The 24,894-nt window shown below is 44.5% G+C and overlaps 1 protein-coding gene across 3 annotated transcripts in view; it reads left to right on the top strand.

The window, feature by feature from the left end:
* Positions 1-24,894, top strand: part of SVIL (supervillin) — a 244,113-nt gene that overhangs the window by 148,203 nt on the left and 71,016 nt on the right. For 2 of the 3 annotated variants that reach the window (XM_069729641.1, XM_069729642.1), the window contains exons 8-12: positions 2,345-2,385; positions 3,748-3,809; positions 12,213-12,349; positions 15,657-15,909; positions 16,898-17,501. In XM_069729641.1, the coding sequence (XP_069585742.1) occupies positions 2,345-2,385; positions 3,748-3,809; positions 12,213-12,349; positions 15,657-15,909; positions 16,898-17,501 (1,097 nt within the window). Of the gene's footprint in view, positions 1-659; positions 1,500-1,779; positions 1,954-2,344; positions 2,386-3,747; positions 3,810-12,212; positions 12,350-15,656; positions 15,910-16,897; positions 17,502-24,894 lie in introns of all 3 variants that reach the window. The other variant, XM_069729640.1, reaches the window with a different exon arrangement.

The following is a 24,894-nucleotide window of genomic DNA, read 5'->3' on the forward strand; positions in this document are numbered from 1 at the left end:
ACATTTCCTGTTGCGAGGATTGGGTGGCTACAACTTCCCAACTGTTCATCGGCTGATTAACATCTACGCCCCCTCACTCTCACCCCTATAAAGATAGATTGCAATGCGAGTAAAATTGCATATTTTAATAGTATGAAACAATTTGCATAATTTTGTCATTCAATACACTTCTATAGTGAACGTTTACCTACTTAATGTCCTCTAATGCCGCTTGTCATAACCATACTTTGTCAGAAGATCAGACAGGAGGGACAAGCGGGAATTTACTGTTGATCTGTGGGTTGCTATTCGAGACAGTAGGTAAATTCTGGGTGAGGGTGGAGGTGTATCGGCACTCAAAGTAAAGAAAATGTATTTCGTGACTTGTTTTTCTTCATCCTTTTACTCAGAGGGACCTTTTTGTGAAATACATAGTATATCCAGCAGATTGACTCATCTGTCCAACCTCAAAGCTCTCTGGATTAATGTTGTCTTTTGTAATGCCCCCGTTTTCAATTTGCTTCTCTTTGCTTTTATTATCCTGTTTCTCTCCTTGATGCAAGGTTCTTTTTTTCTTTTGTGATCATGATACTAATTCTTTACATTTAATTAACAATTTACAACAATTTCAATTAAGTTACATTTACTTTTGGGATTCTAATTAATTTTCTTTTTTAAAGAGTTAAAGTTAGAGAGAGACTGGTGCGAGATGAGAACATACATGGGAGTCAAAAATTTGACGTAGAGACCTCTACCCAAAGGAAGCATCATGCAGCCCCGGTCTACTATAAGCCATTTCAATCCGAGAACTCTGCATTTGATAGAGTATATAAGCAGCCATCCCCAAGCCAGCAACCCATCCATGGCTACATCCAACCAGCCAATGTTGTTCATACACCCAAGATTGTTTCACGTACGAAGTCGGATAGCGTCATGGTGTCTGCCTTCACTACCTCACTAAGAAATCCACTGGCAGACAATGAGGGGAATGCTGATAAATCTCGGCAAATTTATCAAGGACTGACAAATACACTTGAGCCTTGCAAAGTGACTAGTAATGGTAAGCTTCATGACTCTTTTGAGGAAAATCCAAGATTTAGATCTTCCTATGCGGACAAGCAAAAAAGTAGAGAGGTGCCACCTCCTAAGGACACACTTCCATACATGTCACAAAATGTCCTACCCCAGAACAAGGCAAATGACCGCTCGGGGAGAGCCGAAGCCATCATGTATCTGCAGAGTGGATTAACCAGTCAACCCTACAGACCACTTGGACAACCCAAGGAGGTTTCAACGATGAAGCATAAAATGCTTGTGCGCTCATTGTCTGACTCTGGCATGCCAAAATCAGAAGCAATTTCAATAAAAGAAACTGAAGTGCAGAAAGAGATGGTATTTTTGGGCACTGAAGAAGATCCCCACATTGCCAATGGAGAAGCTGGAACGGTAAACACCAAGGTGTCTGTGGCCCAGCTTAGAAGTGCATTTTTGGAGACTGCAAATTCCAGCAAAACTGACCCGTGGGTGATGTTTATACATTTTCTTTTTCCCCCCTCCATTAATAGTGTGTGACCGCTGCACGTCCTCAACTTACCGCACAATGTACATTAGATTCACTTGTTTGGTGACCAGAGTACTCACTCAGAACGTAACTCCCTTGTGGAATGCTTTTGTCTGTCCTCTTGCATGTTTTTGACATTTTGAAGTGTTTGCCGTGCTCTTTACTTTGACTATCATTATCATTTTTTCTCTCTCTCTCTCCTTTTTCTTTTTCTAATAACCTTCCTCTTGATTGCAAAGTGAACCCAAGGCTGAAATGCCAACATCAAGCGTTGATCTTGGTGCCGCCGCCAATGAGCGGGAAAGGGGCCCGCGAAGGCCAAGACTCTATATCTCTCCTGGTGACAATAGAAAGACTTCTGAAAGATTTAGAACCCAACCTGTAACTTCAGCTGAACGAAAAGAAACAGATAGGTACGGGAACGACCAGCCGGAGACTGTACAATCGTGACCGTGTTTCACTGGCATGACCGTGTGTTTTAGGCAGCAGCCCAATGGATCAAGCTTTATTAGTTTTTATTTTGCTTGGCATTTTAAGCCTGAGACTCAAATTAAAAAGGGCTTTACTTGCTTTTCAATCCCATGCACTTTTTATTTTATAATATTTGAAGCTTCAGTTTTGTGTGCATTGACATCTCATGGAAAAATATAAGACCTTATAATACTTAATCCAATTATTCCACTTCTGTGTTTTTGTTAACTTGCCGTGAAATGGATTTATTCACATTTTGCATGTGTTTTACATGATTAAAAAAAATCAGTGCTTTGGAGTAAAGCAGACTAATGATTGTTCGATCTTCCACAGGACGACGTTTAATCCTTCTCAGCCAATGCAGACACCTGAAGGCGAGTATACATAGATACTGTGGGGTTGTTCCCATTTTGTCTTTTTAGCCCTTAATCTTCTTTTTTTTTCTTCTCTTTTTGTCCTATTTTATCATATCACAATTAAAACCGAGACATGTGCAAAGAAAACTTTTTAGAGATCATCCTCCCCTGCCCTCCATTTCCTTTTCTTACAATTGTGGCTGGCTGTATGACAACTAGCTGCAGCAGAAGCCTCCCCCCATCTTCCTTGTTTGCAGTTGGACAAAAAAAATATCAAGCATTGCCTCTTAGGTCGGTTTCATACATCTGTATACTCGGATGGACAAACCAGCTTCGGGTCTCCTGACCCACATGACGTCGTGAAGTTTAGGTCGGTGGACCTGCCACCAGCCTTGAAAACACCATTTACTTTTATTTGTATCTTCTCCAGCTCCTTTTAAAGCGACTCTGTAGGAACAGAATAGCTGTTCAAAACAATAACAAGTGCTCAGTGCATTATGGCGGGGCCAAACATTTAAGTGCCCCTTCCCTCCTGCATGTTTTCCATCTATTTCTTCCTTTCTCTTGCTCTAGTAAGCCTGAGCAGTCAATCAAAAAAGAGAAGGGGTGGAGAAAAAGGGGGAAAAGAAAGTAGGTGGGAAGGTGCAATGAAATGTTTGGTCACGTCATGGTTGCACAATGTCTAGACTTGCTTTGAGGCCATGATACCCAACGATGAAGTCCTTCACTTCTAGAGTAATATGTTCCTTTTAACAGATCAGTCGTGTGGTAGAATTCATCATGAGATCTTTTGAAGTTCATTTTTCGTGTGGTTGCGTTGCCTTTATTTGCAGCAAATTTTTGCAGTGGGTTGCATGTTGTTTGATTTTGGCGAATCTTTAACCATCACCCTTTTGTCCAAAGCCAATTCCCCACATTTTATTCCACCTTTTGAGAGAATTTTTTTTTTTTTGTTATAATCTCTGGGTGACTGATGATTCTCTTAGGCCATCAACATGGGCTGCATTGCCATCTATGTAGAGGCTGTCAGTTACTGAAAGCTCATGACATGTCTGCTAAATGGATGACAAACAGTGGCACATTTTTACCAATCAATTTCCATCTTGTAAAATGCTTAAGGTTACCAAATTTTCTTTGGACTTGGATGGAAAAGTGCCATTCATAGGTCATAAATAATATACAGGTGATGGTTCCTTGACCCGTCTAACAATGTAATATTTTTTTCTCTATCCTCTTTGTAAAAGTTAATTTTTGTGAATTTTTTGACAATATAATCACCGCTTTTTTGCTTTGTTATATTAGCATCAGAGTATTTTTCCAGTGTATTTAGTACTTATATGCACAGTGGTAGTGAACGTATTGACTTTATTTTCTCCACAGAGGAAGCAACGGTGGACGAAAGAGCAAAACTTAGTGTCGCTGCAAAGAGGCTTTTGTTTAGGGTGAGTGAGATGTTGCCGTTTCTTAATATCAGTGTGGCCTATGCATAACAGAATCTGCAGGAAATGGGTTGATCATGGCTATGGCTATTCATGTTAAGGGGTGAATCATTTTTGGGCAATATTCCAATAAGAAATAGAGGTTAATTATTTTTACCCATGACTCTTTCGCAATTGTTTCATTCATCTGCGGTAAAATCCGGTGATTGCTTTATTTGGAAACCTTGTTTTTGTCCCCCCAAACCAGGTACAATTCTGATTCCCGTAAAACAGATCGTGCTTATATAAAGTATTCTTATTCTTTCTAAGGCGTCTTTAAAGGTTCTGTCCAGGCTTGGGGCACAAGTCTGCAATCACTGACTTGTGAATCCACGCAGCTCGCAGTGTGAACACTGTCAGGATTTGCTGGGAGTGGTGGGCGCATGACTGAAAGTATGTGAATAGTATGCCTGTAGTCACGTGACGCCTAGACATGGGCAGCCTCCCTCAATATAAGTCAATTGAGTGAGTCCAAACAAGTCTAGTCAGAATGTGCCCGAAAGTATGCAAATGTGAGGGTTCACAAATCTGCAATCTGAATTACTAAAGACTAGAGAGCCCCAAGCCTGGACAACCCCTTAAATATGTCTGAGAGAGAACACTGTACATAAACAAAATCTATGATCTTGTCTGGAGATGAGCATATTGATTCACAGGACCCTGGTCTAGTGGCTAAATCTGAGTTCCATAAACCTATTGACCTCTTCGGCGCCTCTTGTGATTAGTAGGTCCAGAGAGATGTTGTAAAGAAAAAATAAAATCCATAAGACCTCTCCGAAGAGGGGACATATCACCCACAAATTGAACATGTGGGATTACTTATTGCTGGGGAAGAGAGAAACTAAGTAGAGTAGAGCGAATATATTCGGAATCAATCGCTGAATCTGAATTTGCTATATTCGTGCCATGCTGTTACCCTATTCGTGCCGAATTTGTTTGAGGTCATTTCTACTCCCATTGACTCCAATGACGTTTGGCAAATATTACAAAAACAATATTTGCCGCCAATCGTAATTGGAACCAAATTTTGAAAAATTCGCTCAACTCTAAAGTTGTGTGGAGACACGAGGGGTCAGCAGATGCCCCGATCCGCTAGCTGAAACAACATGGACCAGAGATCGTCCCGCCAAACACCCTCTCCTTTTAACTTGGGCATAACGCTACTCGGACAACACAGGGTGAGGATAAAACAGTGTGGCAATGCTTTATTGAACCACAAAACAGGCAGATAACACATAAAACAGTCCCAGCAAAATACCCCAAGATGGTGCACATTAGTCTCACCCTTCCGCTGACTTGCCGGGATAATGGCAGCTATTGCTTCAGAGCTCCCAGGGTCAACTACCCCACCTGTGGCACGCACACAGAGAGGAGGTAACGACAAGCGTAGGAAGAGGAGTCCATTCAGGTACAAGGCCAGTTGACCTGAGGGTCACAAGCTGGCTTCTTTGAACATATCCATGTAGCCAGGCGACCAACGGGTCCCAATCCTGGCTTTCTCTAAACGTGTCAATGGAGCAGATTCTTCCAACCGTGACTGAGGACCACTAGGTTGTTTCCTGTAGACTGATAGATCCGTGTCCCTCGTGATAGGGCCATGTTGTATTTGCAGCAGTCCTGTAAGGTCCCCTGGATGTTTGGAAGTCTTGGCATAAAGTTTGGAAGTCTTGGCAGAATCTCTCTCTCTCGATCTCTCTCTCTCTCGATCTCTCTCTCTCGATCTCTCTCTCTCGATCTCTCTCTCTCTCTCTCTCTCTCGATCTCTCTCTCTCTCGATCTCTCGATCTCTCTCTCGATCTCTCGATCTCTCTCTCGATCTCTCTCTCGATCTCTCGATCTCTCTCTCGATCTCGATCTCTCTCGATCTCGATCTCTCTCGATCTCGATCTCTCTCGATCTCTCTCTCTCTCTCTCGATCTCTCTCTCTCTCTCGATCTCTCTCTCTCTCGATCTCTCTCTCTCTCGATCTCTCTCTCTCGATCTCTCTCTCTCGATCTCTCTCTCTCGATCTCTCTCTCGATCTCTCTCTCTCTCGATCTCTCTCTTGATCTCTCTCTCTCGATCTCTCTCTCTCTCGATCTCTCTCTCTCGATCTCTCTCTCTCGATCTCTCTCTCGATCGATCTCGATCTCTCTCTCGATCTCGATCTCGATCTCTCTCTCGATCTCTCTCTCGATCTCTCTCTCGATCTCTCTCTCGATCTCTCTCTCGATCTCTCTCTCGATCTCTCTCTCTCTCGATCTCTCTCTCGATCTCTCGATCTCGATCTCTCTCTCTCTCGATCTCTCTCTTGATCTCTCTCTCTCGATCTCTCTCTTGATCTCTCTCTCTCGATCTCTCTCTCTCGATCTCTCTCTCTCGATCTCTCTCTCTCGATCTCTCTCTCGATCTCTCTCGATCTCGATCTCTCTCTCGATCTCTCTCTCGATCTCTCTCTCGATCTCTCTCTCGATCTCTCTCTCGATCTCTCTCTCGATCTCTCTCTCGATCTCTCTCTCGATCTCTCGATCTCGATCTCTCGATCTCGATCTCTCTCGATCTCTCTCTCTCGATCTCTCTCTCGATCTCTCTCTCTCGATCTCTCTCTCGATCTCTCTCTCGATCTCTCTCTCGATCTCTCTCTCGATCTCTCTCTCGATCTGTCTCGATCGCTCCCTCTCTCTCGCTCCCTCTCTCGATCGCTCTCTCGATCTCTCTCTCTCGATCTCTATCTCTCTCGATCTCTCTCTCTCTCTCGATCTCTCTCTCTCTCGATCTCTCTCTCTCTCTCGATCTCTCTCTCTCTCGATCTCTCTCTCTCGATCTCTCTCTCTCTCTCGATCTCTCTCTCGATCTCTCTCGATCTCTCTCTCTCTCGATCTCGATCTCTCTCTCGATCTCTCTCTCGATCTCTCTCTCGATCTCTCTCTCGATCTCTCTCTCGATCTGTCTCGATCGCTCCCTCTCTCGCTCCCTCTCTCGATCGCTCTCTCTCTCTCGATCTCTCTCTCGATCTCTCTCTCTCGATCTCTATCTCTCTCGATCTCTCTCTCTCTCTCGATCTCTCTCTCTCTCGATCTCTCTCTCTCTCGATCTCTCTCTCTCGATCTCTCTCGATCTCTCTCTCTCGATCTCTCTCGATCTCTCTCTCTCGATCTCTCTCTCGATCTCTCTCGATCTCTCTCTCTCTCGATCTCTCTCTCTCTCGATCTCTCTCTCTCGATCTCTCTCTCTCGATCTCTCTCTCTCGATCTCTCTCTCTCGATCTCTCTCTCGATCTCTCTCTCTCGATCTCTCTCTCTCGATCTCTCTCTCTCTCTCGATCTCTCTCTCTCTCTCGATCTCTCTCTCTCGATCTCTCTCTCGATCTGTCTCGATCGCTCCCTCTCTCTCGCTCCCTCTCTCGATCGCTCTCTCTCTCTCGATCTCTCTCTCGATCTCTCTCTCTCGATCTCTCGATCTCTCTCTCTCTCTCGATCTCTCTCTCTCTCGATCTCTCTCTCTCGATCTCTCTCGATCTCTCTCTCTCTCTCGATCTCTCTCTCGATCTCTCTCGATCTCTCTCTCTCTCGATCTCGATCTCTCTCTCGATCTCTCTCTCGATCTCTCTCTCTCTCGATCTCTCTCTTGATCTCTCTCTCTCTCGATCTCTCTCTCGATCTCTCTCTCGATCTCTCTCTCGATCTCTCTCTCGATCTCTCTCTCGATCTCTCTCTCGATCTCTCTCTCGATCTCTCTCTCGATCTCTCTCGATCTCTCTCTCTCTCGATCTCTCTCTCTCGATCTCTCTCTCTCGATCTCTCGATCTCTCTCTCTCGATCTCTCTCTCGATCTCTCTCTCTCGATCTCTCTCTCGATCTCTCTCTCTCGATCTCTCTCTCGATCTCTCTCTCGATCTCTCTCTCGATCTCTCTCTCGATCTCTCTCTCGATCTCTCTCTCGATCTCTCTCTCGATCTCTCTCTCGATCTGTCTCGATCGCTCCCTCTCTCTCGCTCCCTCTCTCGATCGCTCTCTCTCTCTCGATCTCTCTCTCGATCTCTCTCTCTCTCGATCTCTATCTCTCTCGATCTCTCTCTCTCGATCTCTCTCTCTCGATCTCTCTCTCTCGATCTCTCTCGATCTCTCTCTCTCGATCTCTCTCTCTCGATCTCTCTCTCTCGATCTCTCTCTCTCTCTCGATCTCTCTCTCGATCTCTCTCTCTCGATCTCTCTCTCTCGATCTCTCTCGATCTCTCTCTCTCGATCTCTCTCTCTCGATCTCTCTCTCTCTCTCGATCTCTCTCTCTCTCTCGATCTCTCTCTCGATCTCTCTCTCTCGATCTCTCTCTCTCGATCTCTCTCGATCTCTCTCTCTCGATCTCTCTCTCTCGATCTCTCTCTCTCTCTCGATCTCTCTCTCTCGATCGATCTCTCTCTCTCGATCGCTCTCTCTCTCTCGATCTCTCTCTCGATCTCTCTCTCTCTCGATCTCTATCTCTCTCGATCTCTCTCTCTCGATCTCTCTCTCTCGATCTCTCTCTCTCTCTCGATCTCTCTCTCTCTCTCGATCTCTCTCTCTCTCGATCTCTCTCTCTCGATCTCTCTCGATCTCTCTCTCTCGATCTCTCTCTCTCGATCTCTCTCTCTCTCTCTCTCGATCTCTCTCTCTCTCTCGATCTCTCTCTCTCTCGATCTCTCTCTCTCTCGATCTCTCTCGATCTCTCTCTCGATCTCGATCTCTCTCTCGATCTCGATCTCTCTCTCGATCTCTCTCTCGATCTCTCTCTCGATCTCTCTCTCTTGATCTCTCTCGATCCTCCTTTTTATGGGTCACAACTTTTTATTTAGGCATTTCACCACAGGCTTGAGGGGAGGTGGTAGGGGGCCATCCCTCACTGCTGGAGTGTTCAAACAACATGCATAGATCGTCCTTCATATTGCAGAGCACGAATGGGTCATCTTAACAAACAATGTGCCTTCGTTTCCCAATAAGGCTACTTTCACACTAGCGTCGCGTGACGGACGTAGCAATGCGTCGTTTTGGAGAAAAAACGCATCCTGCAAAGTTGCCCGCAGGATGCGTTTTTTCTCCATAGACTTGCATTAGCGACACATTGTGACATATTGCCACACGTCGCTTCCGTCGTGCGACAGATGCGTCGTGTTTTTGGCTGCCGCGACGCACAAAATAAAGTTCAATGTAACTTTTTTGTGCGTCGGGTCCGCCATTTTCGACCGCACATGCGCGACAGAAACTCCGCCCCCTCCTCCCCGGAACTCACAATGGGCAGCGGATGCATTGGAAAACTGCATCTGCTGCCCACGTTGTGCTAATCAATCACACTGTCCGTCAGGCCGACGGTTTGCGACGGCCCGTACCGACGGACTAGTGTGAAAGTAGCCTATTAGTAGAACAATACTAAAACTGCAATACAAGGACAGATACAAGAGCTAATGAGCAGCCAGTCAACAAATGGCAGACATTGAACATTAAATCAGTGACAATAAGGGTCAGTCATTCTCACATGAACTCTAAGGCTACGTGCACACGTTGCGGAAAGACCTGCGGATTTTTCCTGACTAATTTTGGTAAATCCGCAGGTAAACCACACTGCAGATTACCTGCGGATTTACCGCGTTTTTTTGGCGGTTTTTGTGTGCATTTCACCTGCGGTTATACACCTGCGGATTCCTATTATGGAGCAGGTGTAAACTGCTGCGGAATCCGCACAAAGAATTGACATGCTGCGGAATAAATAACGTTATTTTTTCCGCGCGTTTTTTTCCGCAGCATCTGCACTGCGGATTTTGTTTTCCATAGGTGTACATGGTTCTGTAAACTCATGGAAAACAGCTGCGAATCTGCAGCGTCAAAACCGCTGCGGATCCGCAGCAAAATCCGCAACGTGTGCACATAGCCTTACTCATGTCCCTGGGCCTACTGAAATAGTCGTCTGGATAATTAAGATATAGGGTTGATTGAATAGGTTCGGATAAGTGCTGTGAGATAGCGCTCACTAACGGGTAGGGGAATACTCGCTTGGCAACGGGATAAATGCACACGGGCACTTTTTTTCTCACTTAAACAGTCTATTTCTTTTATTAAAGACTCATAAACCATATCATGAATAGTCCATTACACACTGTCCGGACATAACAATAAGTTTTGCATCATTAGTTTGTGGCAACTAAACACGCTGGTTCTCTTCTGACCAGTTGCCGTGGGTTACCACAGAGTTCATGGAACATCATAAGCACCAACAGTGTATTGAGGTACCTTACGGGAGCTCCTGCTGAATCCTTGTCTGTCCTCTCTCCTGAGGAAACGCCTTGCAGGGATCACCAACTTGTCTGACAGACATACACCAGTCGGTTCCCGACCCACCAAAGGACGGTAACTTCCCCACACAGCACAGAAGCAGTCAGACTGTCCAGGACCACACAGACGGTGTGGCCTGTCCAGGTGCTATTCAGGATGTTCATCCAACACCCCAGGCCAAAGCCCCACCATGTGCTATATAGGGAGATGGCACTCCCAACACATAGGCTTTTCCAGGACCTTCAGCACAGACCATTCAGATCCATACTCGGAGACGTGACCCACACCCTGGTCACATTATATACTTGTAACCACTCCCCTAGGTGGGAGTGTGTGTGGCTAGTTCGACCCGCCCAGCTCTCATAACTAGCCCTGCCAGCCTCCCTTCACAATTATACAAACACAAGTTACTTGTGGGACTACAGGTCCCAGAACATCCTTACTTCAGGCTGGCAGTGCAGAGTATCTTCCTCTGCGACACACATACCGGCCATTCACAATAATGCCGGACTGACTCATCACCACAGTTATGCCTGCGATTGCCATGCATTCCTATGGCCTCAATACTAGTGATGAGCGAGTGTACTCGTTGCTCAGGTTTTCCAGAGCACGCTCGGGTGATCTCCGAGTATTTGTTAGTGTTCGGAGATTTCGTTTTCTTCGCCGCAGTTGAATGATTTACAGCTACTAGTCAGCCTGAGTACATGTGGGCATTGCCTGGTTGCTAGGGAATCCCCACATGTATTCAGGCTGGCTAGTAGCTGTAAATCTTTCAGCTGCCGCGATGAAAACTAAATCTCCAAATACTAACAAATACTCAGAGAAAACCCGAGCAACAAGTATACTCGCTCATCACTACTCAATACGCCTCCATGTGCATTCTGGGAAGACCATGCAGCGCCCCCTACCTGTAACGGGTCACTGCATCACAGTGCTTATCCGAATAGCTATAGCTCTTACCGAATAGCTGCATCAGTAAGCCTGTTTGTTGGGCTATCCATAGATGACTTTTTTTTTTAATTTGGGGTCCTGAATTAAGTGGTCATTGTTTAGTAGTGGATAGCCCATTTAACAGATCCGTGGGTAATGCTCGGCAAAATACACATTTGTGGATTTTGACCTTACCATTGTACTGGATATAATTCTACCACAGATCCATGCATAATCTGCATCATAAATTGACTGACACGCCGCACATTCTCCAGTCATCCAGATTTTTAAATTTCCAGGAAAAAAGAAAATCTGCAAATGGGAATGAGGTCTGCAGAAATCTTATCACCTTGCTACTACTGTAGGGCTTGTATAAGAACACAAGAGTTGAGCAAAAAGATTTTCAGGTCCCTGGTCCACACCAATAGTTCATGGCGGCTGGACCAGAGCCCTACGAGCCTCCTCCTTCCTGTCGGCACCACTTTTGATCACCTGATCTGTTGCAACATAGTGAGTCACGCCGCAACGATGTTGCTGGATCTACGTTTTAGAAGAGGCGCTAAAGATGCCGACAGTTTGTAGTAGGTTTGCAGGACTCTGGTCTGCCGGCCTCGGACTACTAACGTGGTCACTTTGCCAGGGTCCTGCAAATATTTTTGCTCAATTCTACCAAAATATCTTGCAAGAAACCACGCCACTCTTATCCAAAGGCCGTGCCTGGTATTGCAGTTCACCACTGTTCCTGTATAAGAGTGTTGCGGTTAATGGAAAATTAGAGGACCTCTTTTTTTCTATATTTAGGAGACCCTTTAGTTCATTGCTTCTTCTTTTATCATGGCACTCGCTTGTTGTTTTTGGCATTACTAATAAATTGTAACATTTCCTGACAAGTTTCTCGAGGCGCTTTTAATCCAGTGTTCCCGATAGCCATGTCTTGTACTTGTACTGAAACTGGTTTGATCCCTTTACTTCTTTTTTTATTGCGCCAACGTTTTCTGTGCTGATGTGCGTAGTAAATTCTGAATTCCCCTTGGATCGATCCTGGTGCCAACATTTTGCATGTTTGATCCTGGTCAAGAAGTTGTAACTGGATTTCCAGGTGTCTTATTGGCTAAACAGTATTTATTTTTATTGTTTCCTCTTCCGTTCCAATTGCAGGAAATGGAGAAATCTCTGGATCCAAAGGCTGCTAAACCCCGTGCTAGAAATGCGGCGGTGGAGAGGCGGCTCCGACGCGCTCAGGACCGGTCCCGCACTCAGCCCGTCACTACAGAAGAAGTGGTGATCGCTGCGACGTAAGTGCTGGCAGGGTCCTGGCTTGTTGGAGTGCGGGGGCTAGGCTCTGTTCCCAGTTTATCAGCTTTGGGGGGGTGTGCAGAATGAAGTACTTGTAGCTTAGGGACCCTGGCACTTCACAGCACGTCTGCCAAAATGATGGATTCTGAGCGAGATGCACTGAGCTTCCAATGGGAATTAAGACATGAATCATTTGCGCTGTTCTGTAGCGGAGGCTTTTCCAGGAAAACATAGGTCATAATTTCATCCTTCCAGCACCGAATAAAGTACGGGCTGCGGATTCTGAAACTCGAGTCGCTGATACTTTAGCTACATAGTAATTACCTAGAAGATGGCGTGAAGCTGCAGTTACCTGGTTTTCTTGTTACAATTAGATATTTCAGCGTTTATAAAAATTTAATTTCTTGGTATTTTATAGTTTCACATTTTTATAGTTAAGTAGCAAACATCGACGGCTTATCCACAGCGCACAATCATGAACTTTTGCACCCATTGCTCCTGACTCCTGCTGAGTGAGTCCTTAAAAGGAATCTGGCACCAGGTTTTTGCTACTCAACTGAGAGCATCATGATGTAGGCGCAGAGACCCTTATTCCAGTGATATGACACTTACTGGGCTGCTTCCTGCGGTTTTTATAAAATCCCCTTTTTTTCCTGCTGCAGTTCTCTGAATGCTGAGCTCTGTATAGCCCCGCCCACACCACTGATTGGCTGATTTTGCTGTACACTATGCATAGGCAGAAGGCTGCCAATCAGTGTTGGAGGTGTGGTTGAACGATCTGACAGCAGGTTTACTGATCTCCCAATGACAAGTGTTTGTATAAAAACTACAGCAAGCAGCCCAATAAGTGACACATCACTGGAATCAGGGTCTCTACCTCTACGTCAGATTAGGCAGCAACACCTGGTGACAGTTTCCTTTTAATACCACATAAGAAGCCTGCAGGATATTACGTGACACATGGTAAATGTTTTATTTTTTATATTGGGCACCAGAAGTTTTAGGCGCTTTTTAGTTCACAGTGAAGACAGTTTTAAGAACGTACCTGACTGATGATGGGCAAACACCCTGCAATCTGTCCCCTCTGTTAGTCTTTGACTGTGACATGATTAATGGGAGAAACGGCCGGGAACGGAGGTTCCTCCAATTCCGGGTGTAAAGCAGGTGGTCCCCCACCAAGAGAAATGCAAAAATACAGATCATTTGGTAACATACTGTTCTGAGAGCTGAAGACTGAGGAAGCAGTTAACCGCCTTCAGTCGGTGCGCTTGTAAAAGGGTTAATGACGGCATCAATAAATTTATCTTTATATCTTATTTCCTTATAATATGTAGTTTTTTTGCAACTGTGGTTTCTTCTCTGCAGCCACGATCTATGGCTTTTATATGATCTCTAGGAAATATTGAAGAAATTGCCCAATATTAGAAAAGGGGTTCTAATGGCGCCACTCCTGCCCAAAGGCTGTATCTGGTATTGCAGCAGAGACGTGTTTCCTTTAATGAGGATGTAATAATCCACCGTTCTCCTTAATACTAGACGGACAAGCTTCTATGTTTGTACACCATTCCTCTGCACACTTTTGGCTTTGTTATTCTGTGTTGTTCATACATCTATACAGTGTTCTCTCCTTTGTTGGCAGCACCAGCACAGCTATTGCTATTACCGTACTTGCTATATTATTTTCACTTCTTTTTGCCTTTTTACCTTCCTATTGGCTCATTTTGCTGTTTTCCTTTTCTTTCTTTTTTTTTGCAATGTTAAAGCAAGGCTAGCCCTGCCACCGCGCACACAGTGACTACCCACACCGTAACCCCGACAGTCCCTAGCCCCACTGTAACTAAGAGTTGTGTGCACCGTATCAGGTACTAGAGGGGGACGTGTCTCGCATGCCAAACCGAGAGACGGTCCTATGCGGCAGATGCCAAATTAATTATTAACCCTGGTTTTAACACCAACTGTTGCTGTTATACTGACACCATGGCAGTCTGTATGCAGTGGATGCATGACCTCTAACCTTCCCAACAGGTGCGCGTTCTTAAAAAAAAAAAAAAAATATATATATATATATATATATATATATATATATATATATATATATATATATATATATATATATATATATATATATATATATATATATATATATTTTTTTTTTTTTTTAATTTAGTTTTTTAACGTCGTAACCACTCAAAGAAATATCAAACTAGTACAAAAATGCATATACCATTACTCGCTTTGTATTAAAGTGCAAGTGTCCTCAGAAAACACCTATTTTGGTTTCCATGTATATATTTTCTTTTCCATTTCACGACAAACCTAATAATCTTGCAATTTTCACGCTAGCCACTGGGGCATTTTTAGTCTCTTACTTCCTGTCCTTTCAGAAGAGTTTTCAGCAGGCTCTTTATCATCACAGACAGGATAAGCAATGACTGGTGACACCTCTGTAACCTTCTGATAAGATAGAATGCACCAATCACAGCTGTTCTCCCTCCCTTCATAATGACCTTTGCACACGCTCATTAGACACTTCAGTATAGACGCTAGGGGCTGGGTCTTTTCATTGTTGCTAATGTTCATGTGAATTTCCTGAAATGAGTAGCCCCAGTGTCTATTAAAAAAAAAAAAATTCTTAGTAAAATTTTCAACCGTAGTTAAGATATTAACGCACTACTTTTGTTTACAGCTCGTTGCCTTGAAGACCGACCAGCACGGCTAGGCAGTTGACTGAACACAGTGCTTACAAGCTCTTATCTAAGGAGCTTGTAAAGTGTTTTGAAGCTGGCGTTATTACTGGAGCACGCTGTTACTACTTAATTACGACCAGCTTCAGCATAATGCTTCCAAGCTGAAGAACAGAGGTGGTCGGTCTCTTAGGCAATAAGCTATAAACAAAAGTGTGTTAATATCTCATCATCTGCTGCAAATTTTAAGTAGCAGTACATTGCAGAAGTGCTTCTTTTTACAATGACTATCCCACAAGATCTGTCTATGAAGATTGGAATAACCCTTCAAGTTCTATGCAAGTGACCATTGGGGTCTTAAGACATCCCGTGATAGAGGGGTGTTTGTAATGGATCTTTGAGTTTTGACACGCGATGCCATAATAAACCATGTGGAAGACATATGGGTCTTGCTAATCGCCTGCTCGTGTCGGCATATGTACATACCTGTGGCATTATTAGAGTTTTATGTGATTGGTTCAGCATGTTTGGTGTCTCGGTGCATGGGGTTTTATGATGGTGGTGTCTGTATGTATATTATTTATGTTTCCTCTTCTTCTCTCCTTTTGGCTCTAAATTGTAGTTTACAGGCATCCGCACATCACAAGGCTACGTCCAAAGCAGAAGCGGAAATTAAGGAATCCAGAGCAGAACCTAGTAGCCCTGAGGAGCCCGATTCCTCGTCTCTGTCCTTGGCTGAAAAGATGGCTTTATTTAATAAACTCTCCCAACCGGTCACCAAAGAGAAGGCGACCCGAAGCCGGATGGACATCAAACAGCGGAGGATGAATGCCCGCTATCAGACCCAGCCAGTGACTCTGGTGGAAGTCGAGCAGGTATCGTCCACTACAAACACTCAGTTGGCTCCGATGTATATATTTATAATTTATATGGACTAAAACATACAAACTCAAAATTACTGTTTTTACTAAATTCCCATCATGTGAGGTGGCTGGGTCCAGTATTTTATGTCTAGTAGAATTTTCATATATGGCAGAAGTTGTGATTTCTGCAGTTTGTGTACATCCCTATGATCCAAAGCGTCATGTTACCATTGATTTGACATGATCATGACGCGTTATAGTGCAACCGAAAGGTCCAACCCGTTAAATCAATATGTTCCCCATAAACAGTCATCCTACTGTTAAAAAAAAAATAAAAAAAATAAAATAAAATTTGCATTTAGTAGGATACTAGATAAAAGTTTGGTTTGCAAATTTTAATAATCGTGTCCTTCAAGAATTTCCCAATTTCACACCCTAATATTTGGCCTCAAAAGGTTAGTTTCAAGGCATCTAGTGGTCAATTAGTCACGGTTGCCAACTTGACTTTTTTATTTTTATTTTGTTCTGGACAGGCTGTCTAGATATCACACTGACACTATTTTTTATGGACACTTTGGAAAACCATAATAAATCATTGACTACAGCTCATAACTCTGAAGACATCATCTGCGTTCACTGTAACCCGCTAGGGCATGTGACCAGACCCGTCAAATCGGCCTCCTCCAATGAAAAAACAATACGCGAGAAAGCTGTTTTTCAATTGGAGGAGGCTGATAAACACATCTGGTCACATGACCCTCCAGTAGTAGCCACTCTAAGCTATGCAGTCTGTCAGGAAGGCAGCACTAATGAGCAGGAGGAGAACCTGTAATTAATATTGTATCTTTAACTGCTAGAAATCTAGATATATCTTTATTATATATTTATATCGTCAAAATATATATAAAAAAAGTGGACAACCCCTTCAAACAAAACTATATAAACCCGGACACCTATCTGTACCCATTAGCTGACATGTGTTTTTGGTTTGTCTCCTCAGTTTAAGAACGGAGGTGAAAAGATCACCCCATTACCTCAAACTGTGGTAACATCTGTGGCGACTTTAACGTCTCGCTCGTCTCCCGTCGTCCATCCCGGGGACAAGAATGTCACAAAGTCATCTAATCATGAGGAGAGAATATCAAGTGTCTCCAGCGCTTCCACTCAGCTTCACACTTCAATGGAGACCGGAAACACCACAGAGAGGAGCCTGCCGCTGTCAGAATCGTGGAGCGCGCCGGCTGCCGATAAAGTCAAAGACAAGGAATTGAGGAAACCCATGTTTGAGGAGACCAGAGTGTCTGTGGCAGAAGATAGCACCGGCTTGAGAAAATCTAGTTTTGTTCAGAAGGAAGCCGCTGCTCATCCTGCTCTGGATATTACCAGGGAGGAGGAACCTGCCAGGGAGCAGAAGATGCTCGGGCATGTTATCTCAAGTAAGAACACGGCGGAATTATTCAGCCTGCCGCCAGTGTTACAGCCCTCCGCACGGAGACATCTGTCAGTAGGAGAAAGCGCCCCGCAGGTACAGGTGGATGACATGCAGGACGAGAAAAGGACTCTGCAGTCAGAAGGGACCACGTGGAGCGCGAAGAGTTCTCTGGGTAAGGGACGGCTCTACTGCCAAAATTATACTTTATGTTCTCCGGAATTTTCAACATACTATTAAGCCCATTCCAGCTTCCATGCAGCCACCGTGGGCTGGCAGCTGAGGTACGGCGTTGTGCTTGCAGGGTTCTCTTTGTAAATCTAATTGTATTATATCAATATTTTATATTATTGTGGGTAAGCGGGTAGAAATATCACATTTAGCTCCATACTGTTAGTCACTTCCAGTCGAGCGTGCGTATTTTAGAATCAAGCTGCATCAATTCGACAGCAGCATCATATATATGGCTGACTTTAGAGGCCTATGTAAATGGGAAAATTTACATTACGTGAACAAGCGTCCAGATGATGATGGGGGTGGTTGCTTTCACTGTTGAAGTTCTGCCACCTGCCGTGACTGTTTTGCCCGCTCTGTCACCGAATACATTCCTAGGACAAGTAGTTGCTCATTGGAGGAAACTCTCTATTTGTCACTCCTAGAAAAGTTACGGTAACCTATTGAGCTCCCTCCCGTCCCTTTTGAACAGATGCTCGGTGCATACTAATAAATATATATTCAAACAACCATGTCCAATTTTGCAGATGCGAAAAAAAGCACTCCATGCTGTAAGGCTAGGGTCACATTGCGTTAGTGCAATCCGTTTAGCGCTAGCGGATTGCGCTAACGCAATGTTTTCTATGGGGCTGCGGTCGGGGTCGCGGTAACGTCCCCGCTCTCGCAGATCCCCGATCTGCGAGAGCGGGGAACGGACCGCGGGCGCGCCTTGGACGCTGCAAGCAGCGTCCGCGGCGCGCCAGGAGTCACCGGCGCGTCGCTAGCGCGTGCCGAACATGGCACGCGCTAGTGAAGCGCGTTCCCATTGCCTTCAATGGGCGCGTTAACGGACGCGTTGCACGGCGTTAATTTCGCCGTGCAACGCTGTCCGTTAAACGCGGTCCCATAATGCAATGGGAACCCAGCCTTAGGGCTGTTGTAGCTGCCTCCTTCATGCTCTCAGAGCAGCTGTTTTGAACTGCAGATCTATTAAGTATCCGTACACCAGTGTCCAATTCTCTGCTCCCTTCCGGCAGGGATAGGGGAGCGAAGAAGTGTGGTTCTGTTCTGGCTTATAATGAGGGATTTGGAGTGGGTCCCACCCACTATGACACCTTTTTAGGGCATATAGACAGCTTGTCTTCAGGAAACCACCTCTTGCCTCTATTTGTGTCTAGACTTCTGGGTGTGTCTTCTTCAGGTCCACTCCCATTTGGATAAAAAGACAAGATTTATATTTAAGAGGGAGCGCCATATCTAGAAAGGATAGGCACAGGAACAAAAGAAAAACCTCAAGAGATTTGTGAGGACAGAGACATTTCTGCCTGATAAAGCTAATCATCTTTATGGCAAGTGACTGTTCTTCTTTGAGATCACCTACATGAGTAAATTGTACGGAGCCTTTTTGTCCTCAGCCGTGTATGTCGCTGTGCAGAATTCCCCCTGTTATCGCTGTAGTTACCGCTGTCGTTAATCTCATTTTATATCCTGGACTTTGATCCCAATGCAGAGCGTGCCGGCGTTATTACATCCATGCGGCCCATTGTCCTGGAGGCTTTGCATTGTTCTAGCCGCCGGGAAACACCTTAAAGTTAAGAAGTTTGAGAATTACAGTTTCCAGAGAATTGTTGATGGATTTGTTTACAAGTGAATTTCACTTATTTTCCTTTGTGCTTTTAGTTTGTCGACTTCCCACAATTCATTATTTGTACATCAGATAAAACTTCGTTACATGTAATATGCAGGATTAGTCATGTACCGAGCTGTAAGGTTCAGGGATGAAGAGGAAACGGCTGTAGATTTGCCTTTACAAACTGACATGTTCAAAACAAAGGCAACGACCGGTTCAGATCTCCTAAACACAAGTTCGTTATGATTCCGTTCATGCTCAGAAGTCTATGGGTACAAAACGGCTCCAAATAACAAGTCGTAATACTCACCCAATACCTCCCGGTCTGGTGCTGACACCTACATGCTACCAGCGGACTGTAGAAGTGACACATCAGCATGTCATGTCTGGGACCAGGGAAGCGTTGTCATTAGAGTGGTGGTGGATCTGCCGTGCCTATGTATGCCTCCAGTTTTATACAGTGGTTTTTGGGTTTTTTTTTTTCTACATTTTGCATTCTATGTGATTTTCCATACAACGGGTACGGAAAGTATTCAGACCCCTTTAAATTTTTCACTCTTTGTTTCATTGCAGCCATTTGGTAAATACAAATAAGTTCATTTTTTCCCATTAGTGTACACTGTGCACCCCATCTTGACAAAAAAAAATTTGGAAATTAAAGGAAAACTGAGATATCACATGGTCCTAAGTATTCAGACCCTTTGCTCGGTATTGAGTAGAAGCACCTTTTGAGCTAGTACAGCCATGAGTCGTCTTGGGAATGATGCAACAAGTTCACACCTGAATTTGGGGATCCTTTGCCATTCTTCCTTGCAGATCCTCTCCAGTTCCGTCAGGTTGGATGGTGATCGTTGGTGGACGGCCATTTTCAGGTCTCTCCAGAGATGCTCAGTTGGGTTTAGGTCTGGCTGGGCCAGACAAGAATGGTCACAGAGTTGTTCTGAAGCCACTCCTTTAATATTTTAGCTGTGTGCTTAGGGTCATTGTCTTGTTGGAAGGTGAACCTTCAGCCAAGTCTGAGGTCCAGAGCACTCTGGAAGAGGTTTTCATCCAGGATATCTCTGTACTTGGCCGTATTCATGTTTCCTTCAATGGCAACCAGTCGTCCTGTCCCTGCAGCTGAAAAACACCCCCATAGCACGATGCTGCCACCACCATGTTTCACTGTTGGGATTGTATTGGGCAGGTGATGAGCAGTGCCTGGTTTTCTCCACACATACACTTACAATTATTACGTCTCATCAGACCAGAGAATCTTACTTCTCATAGTCTGGTAGTCCTTCATGTGTTTTTGTTTTGTTTTTTAGCAAACTCTCTGCAGGCTTTCATATGTCTTGCACTGAGGAGAGGCTTCCGTCTGGCCACTCTGCCATAAAGGCCTGACTGGTGGAGGGCTGCATTGATAGTGGACTTTGAGAAACTTTCTCCCATTTCCCTATTGCATCTGTGGAGCTCAGCCACAGTGATCTTGCATTCTTTGCCTCTCACCAAGGCTCTTCTCAGTTTGGCTGGACGGCCAGGTCTAGGGAGACTTCTGGTGGTCCCAAACTTCTTCCATTTAACCCTGCTGTTCTGTTGGTCAAAAATGACCGACTTTGAACTTCAATATTCTTTAAAATATTCAAGATGCGGCTCTGAAACCCGTGGCCGACCGACCCATCCTCATTTAAGTCAATCAACCACAAGTTTCAGAACCGCATCTTGAACACCCCAAAAAATACCAAAGTTCAAAATAGGTCTCCCCAGACCGAACAGAACAGCAGGGTTAAGGATTATGGAGGCCACTGTGCTCTTAGGAACCTTGAGTGCTGCAGAAAATCTGTTGTAACCTTGGCGAGATCTGTGCCACAATTCTGTCTCTGAGCTCCTTGGCCAGTTCCTTTGACCTCATGATTCTCATTTGGTCTGACATGCACTGTGAGCTGTGAGGACTTATATAGACAGGTGTGCGCCTTTCCAAATCAAGGCCTTTCAGTTTAATTAAACACAGCTGGACTCCAGTGAAGGAGTAGAACCATCTCAAGGAGGATCACAAGGAAATGGACAGCATGGGACTTAAATGAGTGTCTGAGCAAAGGGTCTGAATACTTATGACCATGTGATATTTCAGTTTTTCTTATTGAATAAATATGCAAAAATTTCAAAAAAAAATTTGTCAAGATGGGGTGCAGAGTGTACATCAATGAGAAAAAAATGAACTTTTTTGAATTTACCAAATGGTTGCAATGAAAGTGAAAAAATTTAAAGGGGTCTGAATACTTTCCGTACCCACCCTGTGTTAAAAATAAAAAATCATAATAGATTGTTTTCCCATATGATCCAATGGCAAATTTGCTGAGATTTGTAGTGTGAGATGTATAGTAGGATATGCTGGATTATTATAACCCCTATGCAATCTGTACAACTAATAATTAGAACATTTTCTGACGGCAGACTGCCGTTGTCATCTATGCAATACTATTCCACAATGTTGATTTTGACGTACTGGTGCAGCAATGTTTTCACCAGTGACTAAAGTGTCATGTTGCAGTCACTGAGCCGTATGTGGAAGGATGAATTAGTAATAGACAATATACAAGGCAATGAGGGTAATTGTGACCTCAGGCCACTGGATTTTAAAGATCGGGGTCAGAACATGTCATGTCTCCTTCGTCCTTTGATTGTTCTGCACCCCCTGGTGCCAATCGCAATAAGATGCCTTTGGATTTTAGTTGTCAATCTTTGCTGTAGATTGGAGAATTCACGATTAAAGGTACCTTCACACTAAACGATATCGCTAGCGATCCGTGACGTTGCAGCGTCCTGGCTAGCGATATCCTTTAGTTTGACAGGCAGCAGCGATCAGGATCCTGCTGTGATGTCGTTGGTCGGGGCTAGAAGGCCAGAACTTTCTTTGGTCGCTGGCACTCCCGCTGACATCACTGAACCGGCGTGTGTGACACCGATTCAGCGATGTCTTCGCTGGTAACCAGGGTAAACATCGGGTTACTAAGCGCAGGACCGCGCTTAGTAACCCGATGTTTACCCTGGTTACCATCCTAAAAGTAAAAAAAACAAACACTACATACTTACCTACCGCTGTCTGTCCCCGGCGCTGTGCTTTCCTGCACTCACTGTGAGCACAGCGGCCGGAAAGCAGAGCAGAGAAGCAGAGCGCCGGGGACAGACAGCGGTAGGTAAGTATGTAGTGTTTGTTTTTTTTACTTTAACGATGGTAACCAGGGTAAACATCGGGTTACTAAGCGCGGCCCTGCGCTTAGTTACCCGATGTTTACCCTGGTTACCGGCATCGTTGGTCGCTGGAGAGCGGTCTGTGTGGCGGCTCTCCAGCGACCAAACAGCGATGCTGCAGCGATCCGGATCGTTGTCTGGATCGCTGCAGCGTCGTTTAGTGTGAAGGTACCTTTAGACTTATCCGCAATGGTTTCTAGTAAGATGGGATTTCCGGAGCCTGCACTATATCTGATCCTTTATTGACTTTGCATCCTATGTGCATTACGCATAACACTGCATAACACTGACTATTTTATCACACCACTTGTATATATGGTAATACACACATGCTATAGCAGGCGTGAGTAACCTTTTTTCTGCCACGGGCCTTAGGATCTTTATACCATTATTCGGGGGCTGCATAAAATTATCGACTTAAACTACCCTGGTTAAATATTTAATTAACTTGCAGCAGTAAGTCATACCAAACACAGATGTACGTTACACTGTAGATCTCATCACAGAGGGAAATTCATCACTGCTCAAGTTACATTTATAGAACTCAAGCAGTGGGAGATCTACAGTATGTATCATAGGCGACACCTAGACTGCTGCACACATTACATAGACACAGACTGCTTTATATAAATCACGTAGGATAGACCGAGACTGCTGTATACGTCACACAGGATACTCTGAGATTGCTGTATACATCACATTGCATACACTGAGACTACTGTATACACATTGCATAGGAAAAAACAAGACTGCTGTATATACATTACATAGGAAGCGCCGAGACTTCTGTATATAAATCATATGGGAGAGACACTGATGTATATGAATCAAATAACGATGCCGAGACTGCTGCGTATACATCACATAGCGACAGACTGCTGTTTACATCACATGGCGTACGGAGACTGCTGTGTGCACATCACGTGGGAGATGCAGACACTGCGGTATACGCGTCACGTGGGAGACGCAGACACTGCGGTGTACGCGTCACGTGGGTGTTTAAAGCACGCATATAGTATAGTGAGAGGTGACTTGTACCTTCTTTCACTGACCCTATGAGTGGAAGCGAGCAGCTGCAGGGAGAATGTGACTTCATTTTCTCCCTGTAGCCACTGCTTTAGTAAGACAGCCAGGCATGACATAAGTGATATTTACATGCATATTACCCCTATAGCTTAAGCTGAATAACATTTTTGGAAGTGACAGGTTCCTTTTTTAAATCGAAAAAAAAAAATAAAAGCATTAGAATTTGAATGGCCGCATAGACTATAATGGTCACATGTCCTATGTTGGAATAACAGTGATGAGACAAGTATGTGAAGAAACATCTTGAACGAGACGTAAACCAAACGGTCCCTTTTAAACAGCACCTACAGCTTTTGTATGTATTACACAGAGGGTACTAGTCCCTAAAATAATGAAAGTCTGCAGTGGACATCATAAAATTTCTTCTGTCACTCGCCTGCCATTAATTGGCAAATTTCATATAAATGTTGATAAATGCCATTTATTAAGTTGCTATGGAGCATCTGTTAGTTCTTTATTAGGGAATATAATTTGACAGATTCTCTAAAGGGATTGTACAGAATGTAAAGGGAATCGGTCAGTAGGATCAACCCTCCTATGTTATCTATGTGGCCATGTAGGTCATAGGAAACTGAATATAATACCTTGAAACATGTGATCCGATGTCTTATTCCAGAGAAATCCTCTTTTCTTATATGTAATTGACCTGTTCCAGGCTATGGGCCGAACATAGATCTGCATGAGGATCTGCCTCCAGAGATTATTGTAGATAACCTGCCGTTACCAGTGTGATATGTGATGGCCGCTCTCACTGCAGAGCTGTGTGACATTATACCGGACACATATGCAGGTTATTCTCCGTGCTTGTGGCAGACAGGGGTGCTATATGGTTACAATGCAGCAGAGCTCAGCTACTTACATGTCTCACACTGATAATGCCGCCTTTTATTTAAAATATGCTCTGGAGGCAGATTCTCAGGGAGATGTATTACAAATAGTGATGAGCGAGTATACTCGTTGCTTGGGTTTTCCCGAGCACGCTCGGGTGGTCTCCGAGTATTTGACTGCTTGGAGATTGTTTTCCTTGCCGCAACAACGATTTACACCTGCTATACAACTTGATTACATGTGGGGGTTGCCTGGTTGCTAGGGAATCCCCACATGTACTCAGCCTGGCTAGTAGCCGCAAATCATCCAGCTGCTGCTGATGAAAACTAAATCTCCGAGCAGTCATAAATACTCGGAGACCACCCCTGAGCGTGCTCGGGAAAACCCAAGCAACGAGTATACTCGCTCATCACTAATTATAAGTTTCTTTTCATGTCCACCATTGTCTGCGCCGGCAGGCGAGACCCCCCTCTCCTGTCTGCATCGGCAGGCAAGACCCCCTCTCACCTGTGTGCGCCGGTGGGCGAGACCCCTCTCTCCTGTCTGCACCGGCGAGCGAGACCCCCTCTCTCCTGTGTGC

The sequence above is a fragment of the Ranitomeya imitator genome, chromosome 6, assembly GCF_032444005.1.
Source record: "Ranitomeya imitator isolate aRanImi1 chromosome 6, aRanImi1.pri, whole genome shotgun sequence".
NCBI classification, from domain to species: domain Eukaryota; kingdom Metazoa; phylum Chordata; class Amphibia; order Anura; family Dendrobatidae; genus Ranitomeya; species Ranitomeya imitator.